At 30.3% G+C, this 16,719-nt stretch overlaps 1 protein-coding gene across 2 annotated transcripts in view; it reads left to right on the top strand.

Moving 5' to 3' along the window:
* The window catches only part of LOC145294154 (transmembrane protein 131-like), a 215,448-nt gene that overhangs the window by 118,530 nt on the left and 80,199 nt on the right, over positions 1–16,719 (top strand). For both annotated transcript variants that reach the window (XM_080141270.1, XM_080141264.1), the window contains exons 5-11: positions 1,516–1,639; positions 3,746–3,859; positions 10,170–10,292; positions 11,273–11,353; positions 13,212–13,362; positions 15,126–15,244; positions 15,985–16,093. In XM_080141270.1, the coding sequence (XP_079997396.1) occupies positions 1,516–1,639; positions 3,746–3,859; positions 10,170–10,292; positions 11,273–11,353; positions 13,212–13,362; positions 15,126–15,244; positions 15,985–16,093 (821 nt within the window). The remainder of the gene's footprint in view (positions 1–1,515; positions 1,640–3,745; positions 3,860–10,169; positions 10,293–11,272; positions 11,354–13,211; positions 13,363–15,125; positions 15,245–15,984; positions 16,094–16,719) is intronic.

The raw sequence follows: 16,719 nt of genomic DNA, 5'->3' as shown, positions 1-16,719 counted from the left end.
TTTTTGACAGCATTAATCTCACTTCAAACAAAAAGTTCAACTTAAAAATAAGAGAATCGTAATGAAAGAATTGTAAATCTAAGGTATTTTTTAACAATGCGATTCCCCCCCAAAATACACGATTCTTACGATTAACAATTCTGATTAATCATTTTTAGATTTCATTTGGATTTCTTTCTGAATGAATTCCTATGGCATTGAAAGGCACTCAGAAAATAACTTTCCAATTGGATGAGATCTTTGCGCAATGTCTTATTTTTTAATTTTTGTTTGTTTATAAATTTATTTAATAAAGTTTGTAAATAAAACTATTTTTTATAAATCTTCAAATTGCTAAAAAAAAATTTTTAATTAAAAATGTGTATATAACAAAACTAGCATGTAAATAAAATTCCGTTTTTTTGCTAGCAACTCCATATAATCATTTGAATTGAGTGTGTCCCTTTTTCTAAGATGTGAGACTGCATGATGCAAAGGCCATCAGTTTTAGAGAGACTGGTCTTAATGACACGTGGTATTTACAACATTTTTGACAAGACGTTCTATACAGTTATTTGATTTGTAGTTTTAAAATTTCATTGGAATTTTAGATGTAGTAAGGAAGTAAAATATTTTTATGAAGATAATTTAATGTCTCTGACTCCTCTGATATAACCAATTTCAAAAACACAATTATTGCTGACTGATTTGGTGGTTAGCAGTGTATAGGAAAAGCATCAAATTCAGATATAAAAAATTAAATATTTTATTTATGTGAGTGTGTTCTAAATTGTACTTTTTCAGTTGGCAAAGTTTAATGTTATATTTTTAAAGCGGTACAAATTCAGACCATTTTTACATTTTGTTCCTTGCATAGTGTGTTCCTTATTGCTGAAATTTAAAAAATTCATATTTCAGCTAAAAATTATTGCATAAGCATTTGAGGGTTTGTTAGTCTTATTGATGAAGAATTTCAACAAACCTGAATCCTTGAGGTCTGGGATTGAATATCTTATTTGGGCATATTGAGCAGAATCCGTTTAAAACTTGAGAATTGATAAGGGCTTGTCGGAAGCAAAATTTGATGGCGTGTATTTACCAGCCTTCTTTAGGTGCCTTTGTTCTTAGTCTGTAACTTTTTGTGAATTTTGAACTTAATACTCCTTATTCAACTGGCAAAATGCATCTGCAGAGGCCCAGAGTGTATAATGGCCAAAATGTAAAAATTACAACAATGAAGATAAGGAAAACTGTAACAAATATGTAAATAACAATATCTCATCTTTTAAATGGCAACTATTATTTGAAGATTATCTGAGATGAGGTATTCTTGATAGTTTTGGACCTGTGTTATTTTTAGAGTTAATTTATACCCTTAAATTCCAAATTATTTATTAGCAATGATATGACAAAAGACTGCACTAGAGAGGGTTTACTGACTGAAATATTGTGAACATAGCAATCACAACTAAAATAACTATTCAAAATCTATAATATTCTCTTCCATTTTCTAAACTTGTTAATTCTTTCTTTCAGTCCTGTCGGGATGCCCCATTTACAGCAAGTGTCTGTACACAATGCTGACACAAAAACCAGTCTACACTTATTGTCCATATCGGGCAGCACAGCACATTTTCACTGCTCATTTTTTCAAGATAAAGTAAGTGAACTTTTAAATTTCATCTAACATCTGATTTTATTATATCTGTATCCTATACACATACACACTTATTCCTACACTCCTGATCCAAAATTTAAGAAAACTTGAAAATCTTTAAAAAGAATCCTTTCTTTTTTTAAGGATAGATTTTAAACTCCTCCCACTTAATGTTACCAATACTACAACCTAAAAAGGTTATGAAAAAAAAGCTACATTCCAAACATTTAATTCAGAAATTTGCATTTTTATAAAAGGAGGCATTTTACACTTGATCAAAATTATAAAACCAGGAGTATAAATTGTTTTTGGTTCAGTTAGATTATCAATCTGCATAAAGGTGTCACCATGCCTAAAGAAAACAAACTTATCAAAGTTGAGCGTGCTCAAATCTTAGATTTCCATAAGCAAGGTTTATTACAGCGGGTGATCGCAGCTAAGGTAAATTGTAGTAAAACTGATTTGTAACTTTCTAAAGAACAGTTATAATTATGGAAAAGCAAAATCCACTAATAGTCCCCCAAAAACTTTTGCATTGATTAGAATAAAATGGGTTGTTGTGAAAGACAGGACTTCTGGTCAAATTAAGGCAGTCACAGATGCTGATTGCGGTCCAGTAACCATCAGATGACACAATAAAAAGCATAAACAAATTACTCGCCTGCTTCCACGAATAACAAATGTAAGACAGATAAGTTCTGTTTTCTGATGAAAAAAATTCAATCTAGATAATCCTGATGACCTCTAACGATATTGGTATAATGTAAACATGCCTCCCGAAATTTTCTCTACACGTCATCATGGTGGAGGGTCGCTAATGGTATGGAGTGCCTTTTCTTACATGGAGCTCCAGGTAGTGCAGATTCGTCAGATAGCAGCTGGTTATGTTAGCATGCTACACAAAGCATTGTTGATGACGGAAGGGCATCATTTGTGTGGAGATGGATGATTATTCCGACAGGATAATGCTGCAATCCACGCTACACAACAGACCTTTCTGCAAGGAAATGGGGGTCCATCTCTTGGGACATCCTGCATGCTAACCGGACTTGAACCCAATTGAAAATGTTTAGGGATGACGAGATGTTTATCAAAATGGCAAACAATCTTCAACAAAAAATGAATTTTGTGAAGCCATCTTCAGAAGCTGGAGCAACACCCCCTGCATCTTAATGGAAACTCTTATTTATAGCATGCCTCAAAGAATTTTTGAAGTTATAAAAATCAGTGGAGGTAGAACTCATTAAATTTGGTTGTTGAATGTTTTCATACACTTTTTGTACAATTTCGTAGAATTTATATTATCAATATATAATTTTGATCAAGTATAAAATGTCTCATTTTATAAACATGTAAATTTCGGAATTATGTTTGGAAATGTATTTTTTTTTTTTTTCATAATCTCTTAGGTTGTATTTTTAACCTTAAGTAAATACGATTGAAAAAAATTATTTAAAAATGAGAGCTTATAGCAAGTTAACTGTTAAGCCGCTATCAAATCTGCCTTTTTCTTCTACCTTCTCTTCTTTCATTATCTGAACTTCAGCTCATTATCAAGATCCTTTGTCTTGTTATACAGCACTCCAGTTTGATGTGTTTGAAACAGAATTTTCATATTGCCTAATCTTCCAAAATCTAGCAGAACCTTGCTTGCAGATTAATTTCATGAGTTTTGTTGTTTGAACAAAGGTGTTATCTGTTATCTCTTATACTGTTTTCTCTAAACTTTTCTTGCCAGAGAATGTTTATATTTATTTAATTCTGTGAAAATGTTTTCCTCTTTTCTTAGGATTTTGTCTTTCTCCAATCTTTATTAATCTGGAAATATCTGATTTGTTTCAATTTGTTTCAAACATTTTAAAATTTCCTTTTTTCTCTTCATTCTGAGCAATTGTATTATTCCAATAACACATTTTGCATTTTAAATCTGATTTTGACTTTCTTCTCTTCAATCTCTTGTATTTCTTTTCCCATCTTAAGCTGCACTTAATACAATAATAACTGAACAATTAACAAAGTGTGAATTAATGTATATTTTTTATTTTCCCTCTCAAAGTGTTTGCCATCCGTCAATTTCTTTTGGTAACATGAATTTTTTTTCTTTTTCAGATGGTACCTCCTGGAGGAAATACAACATTTGATGTTGTGTTTTTGGCCCGCCAGGTGGGTCCCGTTGACAATACTTTATATATACACACAACACAAGGGTCATTTAAATATCAGGTGAGTGCTTCCCTTTATCTCTAGCCCTTTCTTCTCTGAAAGAATATGCTTCCATTCATAGAAATTCTCTATTTGTCATGTCTTCACTTTCCCCCTGCCTTCATCCAGTAACAGTTTCATCTATGCTTTTCAGTGTCATGCTTGCATGTTTTTTGTATTTATTTGCTTTCTCAATGTTCCAGATCAAATCTTGCCTGATAGTATTAAAGTAATTCGCAGTTGTATTCTTTGTATTGCCTGCACCGAGGATTGAACCTTCAGAAGAATGTCATTTAAAACTGAATTTTACCTAGTATTTTATCCGTTATCATGGATAATTCTGATATGAATATGAGTGTGAATCAAAACTTTGGTCTGGTCATGGTTGATCATGAATCAGAGCATGCTATCCCTGTGGATTAAATAAAGGGTTCTATTTGAAATTTTGTGCAGATTCTAGAGTTAGTGGAAAGCTTCTAGAGTCTGACGGAAAGACTCACCTGGAGCAGGTCGAAGGTTACATAGACCAAAACATTGTCAAAATACTTAAAATGGGTACAGTAGTCTGAATAATGAATTAGCAATCGTCATCTGAAAAATTTGAACAAAATCTTGACATTCATAAATCAATATGTATGTAACTTTTTGCTTGATTGATTACTCAAAGTTTATACATTGAGCATTTTTGAATTCTGTTGATTCAATAAAACTTTATTGATCCTCCCTACTTTATAAGTCACTAGCTGTAATATCTGTTGCAGGAAGGGTACAAAATGACACTTTTGGACTTATTAAAGTTCAAGAGACCTTGCAGCAAAATACTTTAAAATAATCAAAAACATTAATATATTGAAAACTGAAAATAGATTGAAGTTATGAACTTTAAATGATTTTAATTGTGTGTATTTAAAACCGTCTTAAAATTCTCGAAATTTAAAATTTTGAATTTATTTAATTTTATGTAAAAACCAGAAAAAATTAGGCCCTGTTGGGGTCACACATGGAGTTTGTATTAAATTGTTTAAATCAGACAAAACTAAGTTTGCACACTTTGTTAAAAAGAAAAAAAATCTAAAAGTTAGTTTCTTTCTGCTTGCTCCTTTTCTCTCCGTTTTTCATTCTGCAACTGCATATTAAATAGTATTATTACTTGTGATTTTCTCTTCTGTTTATAATAGATTATTTTAATTAAAAAAATTTTTTATTACTTTCAAATGTTAAACAGAAATGAGAAATATCACATTAAATAGAAGTAGTGTACAGCATACCATGAGAGAGGGTAAGAGTTATAAGTAAAGACTTCATAAAAAAATCATTCACTTGTTGATTGCAAATTATGGCAAATTAGAAGAATAAAAGATCCCCCCCCCCCCCAGGATAACTCGATACCTAAATTAAGTAATATTTTAGCATATATTTGATATAATTAGGAAAGAAGTCATAGATCAATGAATCTGATTAATTCCAGTTTAATGTAATAGATGGTTTAAATTGCATTACCATTAAAGGTGCATAATTTTTTTAAAGGTGTCTTGGTCATTTGGGACTTATTTTATGAAAAGATGGATGTAACCTCTGAGGATTGTCAAATTTTATCATTAATTGAAACTTACAAAAAGTTCTAAAACTGCAATGCTTTTGCTTTAATGAATGGAAATTTTCAGGCAAAATCTAAAAAGAATCCACCATCTATTCTTCTAAAAGATAAGGAATTTAATTTGTAAGATTAGTTATCCCCTTCTGTGCTAGTTAAAAATTTAAATCTATTCTGATGAAAAGAGAAGATATGATCTGTTCATTACGCAAAATACAAAGTTTAATGATGATATTGAGGTAGTGAGGGTTTATCTCCACAGAAAAAGGAATTATATGTTCAAATTCCAGTCAAGGTTTTTTGAGTTCTATTCTGGTAATATAATATCTTCTGTGATATATTTTCTACTTATAATAACCAGATGAATTATATATACACACACACACACACACACACACTAGACTACCTGTGACTCGTTGGGTCAGTATATTAGCTAGCTATGGAATGAGTATACAGCATTAATGTGTAAATGCGCAAAAATTGAAAGCACGCGTGTATGAAAACAAATATGGCAACCAGTGAAAACAATACGAAATACATTAGATAATAAATGTTTTAACATCATTGCCTTTAGATTAAATGAAAAATCCTTTATATAAGAGGGGTGTAATCTTTTGAAAAAAAAATATCGGGAAATAATAATTGAATAATATTTAACGACGAGACCGTTTCAAAGAAAATCTTTAAAAAAAAAAAAAAAAAACCTTCACACACACGTTTTGAAGTGTTTCTATGTTTTTAAAATGTTTGAAAATTACCCCCCCCTCTTCATCCTGTTCTTCGTTTGGCCCCCCCCCTCGGCCACCAAACTTGAAAAAATGCTAACGCTTATGTGGCCAAGAAATGAGTGCTCATTTTACGTTAAATTTATATAGGAAAGTGATCCCCCCACTCTGAAATGTTAAATTTTTATTATATTAAAACTTTTTATATTATCTTTAAAGGCCGTTGAAACATGTTAGCCCCAAAAAAGTAAATTTGGATTTCTTTTAGGAGGTAAACTACACTGGGTTAGGTTGTAAAAAAAAAATACCAAATATTTTAAAATATATGAAAATTGATCAAGTAGGTTTTGTTTTTTTTGTTTGAAAACGATTCCGACTGAATGAAAATAAAATCAAAATAATCTTTTTAAGAATTTGGGATGTTAAAATCATACATGTTATAATGAAAAGCATTCATGAGCGATATTTGTTTTAAATAAATTCTGTTTATATTGTTTAAAATTATAAAAAGCTTTATTTATATTGAAAATTAAAAAAAGAAAAAAAAAGTTTAGTATATATTGTTTAAAATAAAGTGTTTATTATTTTAAAAAATTTGTTTATATTGTTTTCTGCAAAAAAAATTCTGCTTATTTAAAACTTAACTTCTGAAATATCGATATTAATGTTTACATATCGTTTGCTATGGAAAATCGTCTTTTATGTGATATAAGGATTGAGCCCGATTTTTAATTATTTGTAACACAAACCAATTTTTAAAAAATATTTATAAAAAGTTAGACGTTATCTGTTGACAGTTAAGTATTTTCTTTTTATTTACATGGTTACGATTGGGCAAGCTGATTTGAGCAATTTTGCTGTCTTTAAACTGTTGATTACAAAATATATAAAAGACATTTAAATCGTAAACATTTGTTTTGTTTTTGTTTGAAAACGATTCCAACTTGCAATGTAAAATACAAATAAAATTCATAAAATACCGATGTAAAAAAAAAAAAAATTGTCAATTAAAAAAATTTCATAATTTTTTTATTTAATTACGCATTTGCATCATAAAGCAAAATCGGAAACAGTTTTAACGCCCAAGCAAGACGATTTGAGTGTTATAATACATTTAAATTTCTAATTTGCACAACTATTTTTTTTAAACAGGTTATTATAAACTAGCCTACCTGTGTCCCAGCATTGCCCAGAAATCAGTGACGCAATTTCAATGCTCAAGCCCAACCTACAATTAATGATGAATAATACATGATAGTGATGTTAGCTATATTAATAAAAAGATCAATAATAACAAAAATTGTAATATTACTACTATTACGAATGCCAAGAAGTGATACAGAATCTTGTTTTAACGGTTTTATGAAGCAAATGTCAAGTGAAAAAAAATATAGGTTTTTGCTGTTCAGCCCCTCCATTCATACAAATGCCAAAAAGTGTAAGGAAAAAATCGCATGAATGTATCTTTTTGATGAATAAGGCAAATGATTTATGTAAACTATGGTGTTGTAATGGAAAAAAAGTAAATTAAAAATAGTAAAAGGGATATGAAATGTAAAGTTTTTGGTTGGCTAAATGTGAGTGAAATCGACACTGCAAATGTTTATTCGCCATGTTAAAAAATATAAGTACTTAATCTAGAGAGCGACTGGTTTTAATGTTAACATGTGTGGTGAACTGCTAATTGTCGGTTATTCTGTAATTCTATTAAACTAAGAATGAAAGGGGGAGTGTTTGTTGATTCAAATTTTCAATCTAATGTAATACTTATAAAACGACTGCATTTAAAAGGGTGAATAATTTTTTTGGTAGCAATGTGTGGCTATGGATAAAAAAAAAAATATCTGATAATTTTGGGTTCCATGGGAGAACTTAATTTAATGAGGGTAAAATATTTGCTACTTCCTATGTGGGATTACGTATTTGAGTGTTTGGAAGAGCATAAATTTTAATATTTACTAGCATTTCAGCCCGGCGTTGCCCGGGTGTTTGGAGGTGTATGTTGAGCAAAAAAAAAAAAAAAAAAAAGTGATAGTAGGAAGGCAGGCTCAAACCCGTACCGCAAAGGAGGAAAAAAAAACGGAGAAAAAACGTGATGTCTTTGCTGTTACGATCACTGCCAAACCGAAAATGACGTAGGCTAGACAATCGAAAGGAGAGGATGACTTTCGAAAATATCGGCAAAAAAAAGCGACCCCCCCCCCTCCCTGTAGAAAAGTGCCCAGTTGAAGGTGAAGATATTAATGTTTTTAGCCAATTTTTCGATATGTGTTGTCTGAAAGGTCGAACTTCAAACGATACTGATCTAGTAAAAATCCGCCGCCTCTGTCAAAAGTTTTAGGCAGACATACATACATACATGACATGCATACATATACATACATACATATGTGAGGGGTGTAAAGAACGGAGACAAACGTGACGTCTTTGTTGTTACGTTATATTGGTAACTTAAGTTTTTGACCCAAACCAATTAAAAAGCTTGCCCTATCTCTGAATACCCTTTATGTAAAATTTCAAATGTTTAGACCAGAAATTGTCTGAGTAATTTGGTAGAGACCGCAGAGGTCAAATTTTTAAAAAATTTGACTCCTTAACATTTATTGTTTTGGGCTCAAATCAGATTATTAAGTTAGATCCATGTCCAAGGAGCCTATACCCAAATTTCAAGTGATTAGACCCCAAATTGTCAGAGGAGTTTGGTAGAGTTCTTCAAGGTCAAATCGTTGAACTTTGACCCCTTAACAGCCAAATTTCTAGCTGAAAACCGATTACAAAGTTTTTCCCAAATCTCAGTACACTGTATATCAAATTTTGAGTCTGTAGACTGAAAATTGAGTTATTGTGTAGGGAAATGTATACACGCACAGACACTTTCACTTTTATAGATATATAGATTAACTGGTGATGAAAGGCACATATTCTCGCATGAAAACATGCTGCAGTATTAGCTGGAAATGGTGAGTCTGAAAGATTTGCATAGCAATTGTCATTTTCCTATCGTGTTGAAAGTGATGCTGAGGGGAAAAATTGATTTCAAATTATTAAGTATAGAGATTTCTGTTTGGTGCTATTCATTTATAATTTTTTATTGTATTTTCTTTTATGTATATGTCGTAGTTTTGTCAATATTAAGTTAATTAGTTATTTAATTAAAAAATATAAATAAATTTCTGAAACTTTAAAATATTTGTTCATTAATTTAAACTAATATCGCTGGCTACAGAGATTTCATAGACTGACTACTTTCTCTTACTCATTACTTATATGAATTTTATTTTCATTTCTTTATGGTCTTATTTAAACGAATAAATTTGTATTAAAGTTACCAAAAATGTTTATTTATATGAATAAATGTAAAAATTTTTGTCATGTTTACAAGAAACTTATGAATGGAATATTTAAAATTTCGGTTTCAAGTTGCTCAATTTGCAGGACAATAGTCAGCTGCTTTTGCCAGCTAATATATACTACTAAAACTCTGGACATTTCTTGTTTATCTTGCTTATTCTCCATGCACACAAGATGACATCACAAAGAGATAAATGTCATACATTAAAAGGAGTCGACATTGAAAAAGTCTGTAAATGCCGAGGATGGTATCCATTAAAAAAAAAAAAGGAAAGAATGACTTGTCAGCCTTTTAATTGCAAGCTAATTTGAATTGTATATATTTAGGCAGCATTTTTTAAGTTGAGCATTGTTAAAAATAACAGAATTCTATTCTTAATCATACCTTTTTGTAAATTTTTCTAATCTTTTGTGTAAAAAAAAAAAAAATTAATGGATGTTCCATATATATATATATCAGCTTTTTTGCTCATTTGCTTTCATCACTTGAAGATGATTTAACAAAGAATACAAAATACGAGTGATACATAGTGGAATATTAATTTTTAACATGGTTTGCTTATATATATATATATATATATATATATATATATATATATATATATATTAAACAAACTGTCAGTACTTATGAGGTTTTTATTTATTGTATTATCTTTTTCAGGTATTTGGTGTCGGAATTCCAAATCCCTACAGACTTCGGCCCTACTTAGGTGCCAAAGTACCCTTGAATAGTAGTTTTTCTTCATTAATAGAAATGCACAACCCACACAGTTCCACCTTACAAGTGAGTCCTATCTTTTGACTACATGGTTTCTTTATTTCAGCTCTTTATAAATATTTTGATGTTTTGTGGAAGATGTGGAGAAAAAATAATCTAAGTTTTTAATGTTAAAAAAATCTTTCTTTTGCTTCTCGAGTAACTCATTCAGTTGCGAATAAAGTTTGGGAGAGGTGTCCAACTTCTGTGACATGGCACTCTGACAGGCTATTACAAAAATTGTCAAAAACTGACCTGTCAGCATTTCCCAGTAGACTGGCAATAAACCAATTCCTTCTCCCAAAGGAAGAGATAATACCTGTAATTTATTTAAAAATCATATTTTCACTGATGTCTGTCTCCTGTCTGACCAAATATTGCTGTCAATGTACGTGTTGATCTGAACTTTTTTACTGAAAATCAAATATCAAGCATACTATTCTTATGATTACACAATTAATTACACATTCTTCTCTAAGAGAATAAAAAATTTCTTTGGATTACACACTGCCAATTGCTACCCAATTATGTTTCACAGTGGCAGTCCTTTTGGATGGCAAAAGAAAGAATTGCTCTACAAAGTCTGTCATTTGAAGAGATTATTTCATTAAGTGATATTTAACATCTTCTCACTTGGTCACTTCTTGGAGAACTTGAAATTTATACCAGAATTGTTATCTCTGAATATGAGGTGTCCACCCTTTATCGTTTTCCTGCTCTCACAGTAGGACTTTTACAATCAGCGTTAACTACCTGATCCATTCCAACTTCTGTCTACATTACTTCCTGCATAATTGCTAATATGGTAAAATATCCACTAATCAACCTACTTGTTCTCCATCTATGTATGAGGGTAGAATGAATAATAAGATGGTAGTGGATAGTGTTTCTCTTGGTGTTCCAGATCAGTGTTCAATGTTTCAGGATTAATATAATTATAACTTCTTACCCAATATAAATGGATAATTCAACTTTCGATTAAATCTACTTTCCTGTTTATTTTTCAGGTGGTTGGAATGTTCTCTAGTGCAGGAGATTTACACTTAGAACTCCCAACTGGAGACAGAGAAGCAACAACAACTTTATGGGTGAGATAACATTTTATAAAAATTATTTTATGTATTTTTTTTTCTCATTTTATCTTGTGTACTACTTACTTGGAATTGTTTTTCAGTGATTAGATGATCATTTATTCTTGTGTGTGTATACACACACACACACACACACACACACACACACAACCTCAATCTGCTTTCCTTATCAGTAAGGTCTCCTGGCTGTGACATTAAACTACATTCAGTGGTGAGGCCCATATTTAGAAGCTTTGTGTAGTCTTGAATCACCTTAGTTAGCATTAATGCAAGGTACAGTGTGTCAAAGTTCTATAAATGAAATCTGTACTGGATATGACATGAAATTGCATCCAGTTGGTGTACACGTGTTTACACCATGCAAAATTACTTGCAACAAAACCATGAGAAAATATTAAAGAATATTAAGAACTTGAAGCATATAAAAATTGGACAAATTTATTAGATTTGCTGTTAAATAATCTGAAAAGAGTTTTTATGCTATAAAGCAAAGATTGGTATACTTAAATCTCAACTACAGCCATTAATCCAAAAAGTCAAGGTTGTGATAGATTTTGTTTGTCTTACAAAATTAACTTTTAAGTTATTTAACAACAAATTCTACAATGTGTGCGTATATATATATATATATATATAATATATATATGTGTGTGTGTGTGTGTGTATGATGCTAAAATGCATGATATAACATGAAATATGGAGATGGAATATGTGAAAAGACAACAAACACATGAAGAAATTTAAAAAAAAATCAAATAAGGGATTGACTAGTTCTGTTTAAATGAAAATGTTTGTTGATTTCAATAAAACCGATTAATCCCTCATTTGTGTATCTATTAAAATTTGTAATTTGTTACATATATGAATATGTTAAATGAATTGATTTGTAAAATATATGAAGTTGTTAAAACTTTACTTTTTATTCAACTTTTGAGTTCTGTTAAATGACTCAAAATGGGTTGGTAGGTTGTAGAATAAAATAACCAACCAACTAACACATCATTTGCACCCCCACCACATCCAAAAAGTGGATACTATAAAATAAAAATAAAAAAGACACAGGGTTCCTTATTCAATTCAGGTCAACACTGGACCTTCCTATTAGCATACTCTATATTTGCTTCGTAGAGAGAATGTGTTATGATGAATGATTTTAGTGTTGGTCTAAATGAGACTTTTTAATTAATTGACAAAAAGATCAAAATTATTCGGACTGTTTTCTTGAATGTTAACATCAGTAGTCCAAATAGTACAAATTATGAATTCTTATCTGAAAAAAAAAAAAAAAAAAAAATTTAGAAACCTGAAAGGATTGTAAGTTTGGATTGTGTAAAACCAGCTTTTTCTATCTCTCCAAAATTAGGCCTTTTGCCACATTTGCTAAAACTAGTTTCTCATTTGTGTGTAGTTTCCTTTTTGTTGTTTTTTGTTTGCCATTTTTGTGATATGTAATATAAATCGTTTGTAATTACAAGTGTTAACAAAGAAAGGGTATTAAGAAATAGATTTTCCAATGATGACTTTCTAATTCTGGAGTTTTATGAAAAAATATTTTTTTTAAAGAATGTAATTTTGAGTTTTAAGTATAGTATACCTACATATGATATTGATCTAACATTCTAGTTGTGAGTTGTTTCAGAAATATCTGGGAGATATCTTGTATTAATATATAGGATAAAATTTTTATATAATAATCTTTGAATCGTAAGTTCCTTATGGATATTATTTTATTTACATAGTTCATGCATGTAAATTTTCTTGTACCAAAATTTTCTAATTTAAAAATAGCAATCATCATTGTTGTTCTCATGTTTTTTTTGTTTGTTTTGTTTTTAATGTTTTGTTATCTGTTCAGGAAATCCCTCCATATGAAACAAAACCTGTAATGCGGGCTAACTTTATAGGGAGGGTAGAAACCAATCACACAGCATTTATACGAATAAAAACCAACCATGAACAAGCACAGGGAGTTTTAATACTGCCTGTGGAAGTTGAGGTGACATCAGGTAAATATTCTTTCATTGTTGTTTTTGCTATTAATAAATTCTCATCTTTTTATGTTTTGTATCTATTGACGATCTTACACTGGCGATGGAATAACCCGGATGTTAGATTCAGACAGAGATGCTACTTGTGTGGATGGAAGGATAACATTTAGAGGATGCAACAAAACAAAGATGCCACTTTAAAAAGCAATCCTCATTTAAAAATCAAAAAGCCTTGTTTATTGTAACTATATTTCAGTTATTTGCTCATGGATTATTTTCACTTATTCTTCTTGTTGACTATTTGCTTTTAATAAATCATTAAAATTGACCATTCAGTATAATTTTCACTTGTCCTTATACAAAACAAACATTCTGTATATAATATATTAATTTTATGATGTGTCTTATTGGTTTATATTTGGTCTTCCTATGTGGGGACTGTATTCTCTTTTTGCTACTTGTACAGTTTAATCAAGACATCAAAAAATTAAAATATTGAGGAAAAAAAAAGTCATATTGTACGTGTCCGGTTTGAACTGAGGATCTCTGAAAAAAAATTTCACTTAATTTGGTTGAGTAGTTTTTTTTTTTTTTTTTTTTTTTTTTTTTATTATACAGCAGAAAAACACGTTTTTATGACAGCACGTTGAAGGTAGCCATTTTTTAATTTTTTTTTTACAAGCCACAGGGAGATAATTCAGTTTAAAGTGCCGACCCTCCCTCCCCATCTTTTATACTAGCTTTTCTTCCTAAAAATTGAACCTTTTGCTTGGTATCATAACAAATTGTTTTTTCACTGTAAAAAAACAAAACAAAACAAACTACTTGATGAAATTAAGTGAAACTTTTGTTTGAGAACTTCATTCCATAAGATACGTACAATATAACCTTTTTTTTTTTTTCTTCGATATTTTCAGTTTTAATATCTTGATTAAACTGTACAAGTACCCACTTTATAGCTACAATCTGTTTCGAGATGAATTGATGCTTACAAAATAAAATTTAAAAATATTAATTCAACAATCTCTATTCAATTATTTGCAGCATATTTTCCTAAGAGCTTTTATTGTCCATTCTCTTCTCCAGGTCGTATTGTGATGTGTGGGAATTTATTATTTTTGGGATGTTTTTATTTAATATATGCGTTAAGTATTTTCTAAAAATTCAGTCTGGAGAACATAGAGCAAAAAACAAGTCAAAATTTCAAATGCTTCAATTTTAAAAGCATTGATCTTCACAAATATGATGTATGCCAGTTATTACATTTGTTTTTATAAAAACTGATAAAAAAATTGTATGTATGAAGTAAGTTATGTGGGTGAAAATAAATAAGAAGGGTATGAAAAATTCTGTAAAAATATTTTTCTACTGTGCTAAAATAAAAATGTACATATCTTAAAAATGGATATGAGGTTACAAAGTGAGAATTGTCAGCAGCTAAATTTGTTGAAGATAATTGAACAAGCAAATTTTTATCTGCTTACATTTAATTGCAAATGCTGTTAGGAATTGGCTAGCAAAAAGATTCCTGTGAAACCAACGATAAGGATTATTCAACTTTGTAAAAATTTGTTTATAACCTAATGTTCCTGAGTTTGGGCTCATTTCGTTTCTGTTAGAAAAGACCCCCTTCCCATCTCTGCTGCTGATATATCACATGGTGACGGTCCTCTCTCCCCACCCCACTTTTGATAATTTTAGTTATTCAGTCTTTCTGTAAGTCATTTTGGTTTCAATCACTTGTTCCAAACTATATTTTATGGTCTACTTCGTTCTTTCAGCTCCTGGTATATATTCTCCAGTAGAGATGATAGATTTTGGTATCTTGCGAACGCTTGATGAACCTCAAACAGTGCAGCTAAATCTGCTAAACACAGGTTCCCGGCCAGTTCATATAACAGTAAGTCATAATTTTTTTTTTAAATTTATCGATAAAATTTATTTTTAGTTTTCTGATACTGTTTTAATTTTTTAGTAAGCTAAAAGACTGACGGTGCATGTGGGTGTATTTTTATTAATTTTTTTTTTCTTTTTCATTTAGGAATCTGAAACTTATAATTTTATTCATTACATTTTTCTTAATGAAACAATTCAAATGAATTGAGCAATTTTTATTTGAATTTTAATCACACATATTCATATTTTATCAGAATGTTCACCACATAACTTCACATGTGATATCTCAGTTGTGGCATGTCTAACATGTGATATCTCATTGATGTGCCATGTCTGTTGACTGTAATAGCAGCAAAAATAGTGGCATCTTATCTCTGTAATAATGTCTGTAGAGTTGTCTCTCTTGTGATAATGAAAACAACTCATTATTTGCTTTGGGTTTCCATAATTTAATACTCAGTATTAGTTTACCTTGCACACAGTTCTTTATAAAGGAAAGGGAAGACAACCTTCAAAAAATATCTACTTCCGTTGAAAACCTGCAACTCAAGAGAATGTGTATAGTTTTCTATCTTCTCCTATATACTTTCTTTTTGTTGCTACTTTTTTGATTTGTCACATTAAACTTCATTTCTTAATCATAGAAGTGAAAATTTTATTTTTACATAACCTATTTATCCTATGTTCAACTTTTCTAGATTATAAATAGGCCGTTAATTTAAAAAGAGCAATTTTTTTTTTTAGGGGGTATCATTATCTCCAAATAATGATGCTGTGTCTGTAGAATTCCGACCAGTAAAATTACAGCCTGACATATTACGGCCAGTCACAGTGGCACACATCACATTCAGAGGTAAGTGATATCATTTTCCTTTGTGTATTCAGTAGACCAACTTCCCAAAGTGGGTCATAATACCCTTAATGTTTTTAATAAATTGCACTTCCAGTTTCATCATGGAAGGGTGAAGGCTTCTATGGTGAAATGGCAAGTGCAATTTAGCTAAGACCTTTATTTCAGCTTTAGGATCATTATATTCTGGTTGTTGTAATCCATGAAGAAATAAACATATACATATGTTCAATATAAGTGGGGACAGCTATTGAACACTTAGATTTTAATGGGGCATATAACTGTATGATTGAACAAGATAGTGGAAACAATATCTTTTACTAACCAGTTTGCAAAGCATGCAGGGTTTCCTTTACACCAATAAAGCAGGCGTGATGTTGACAAATAAAATGTCCACGGAAGGCATTTTAACCAATACCTGCGAGCTTTTCCATGATCCATAAAACAAAGAGGAAAGTTTTTTTATTTTAAGCTTATCAAAATTTATCCTAAATCTATATAAGATGATGGCAGTACAAAGTACTCACTCTTTTGCCATTTAGATGCACAAAGTGTTTTATATTAATAAAATTATGAAATCGCTTTACGTGTGTTAATAATTATGCATTTAATTTTTTATTTATAATTCA

This window comes from Euprymna scolopes, chromosome 2, assembly GCF_053919585.1.
Source record: "Euprymna scolopes isolate OS-2025 chromosome 2, ASM5391958v1, whole genome shotgun sequence".
In the NCBI taxonomy this organism is placed as follows: Eukaryota; Metazoa; Mollusca; class Cephalopoda; order Sepiida; family Sepiolidae; genus Euprymna; species Euprymna scolopes.
The sequence above is the reverse complement of the archived record's forward strand: the minus strand, read 5'-3'. Positions and strand labels throughout refer to the sequence as shown.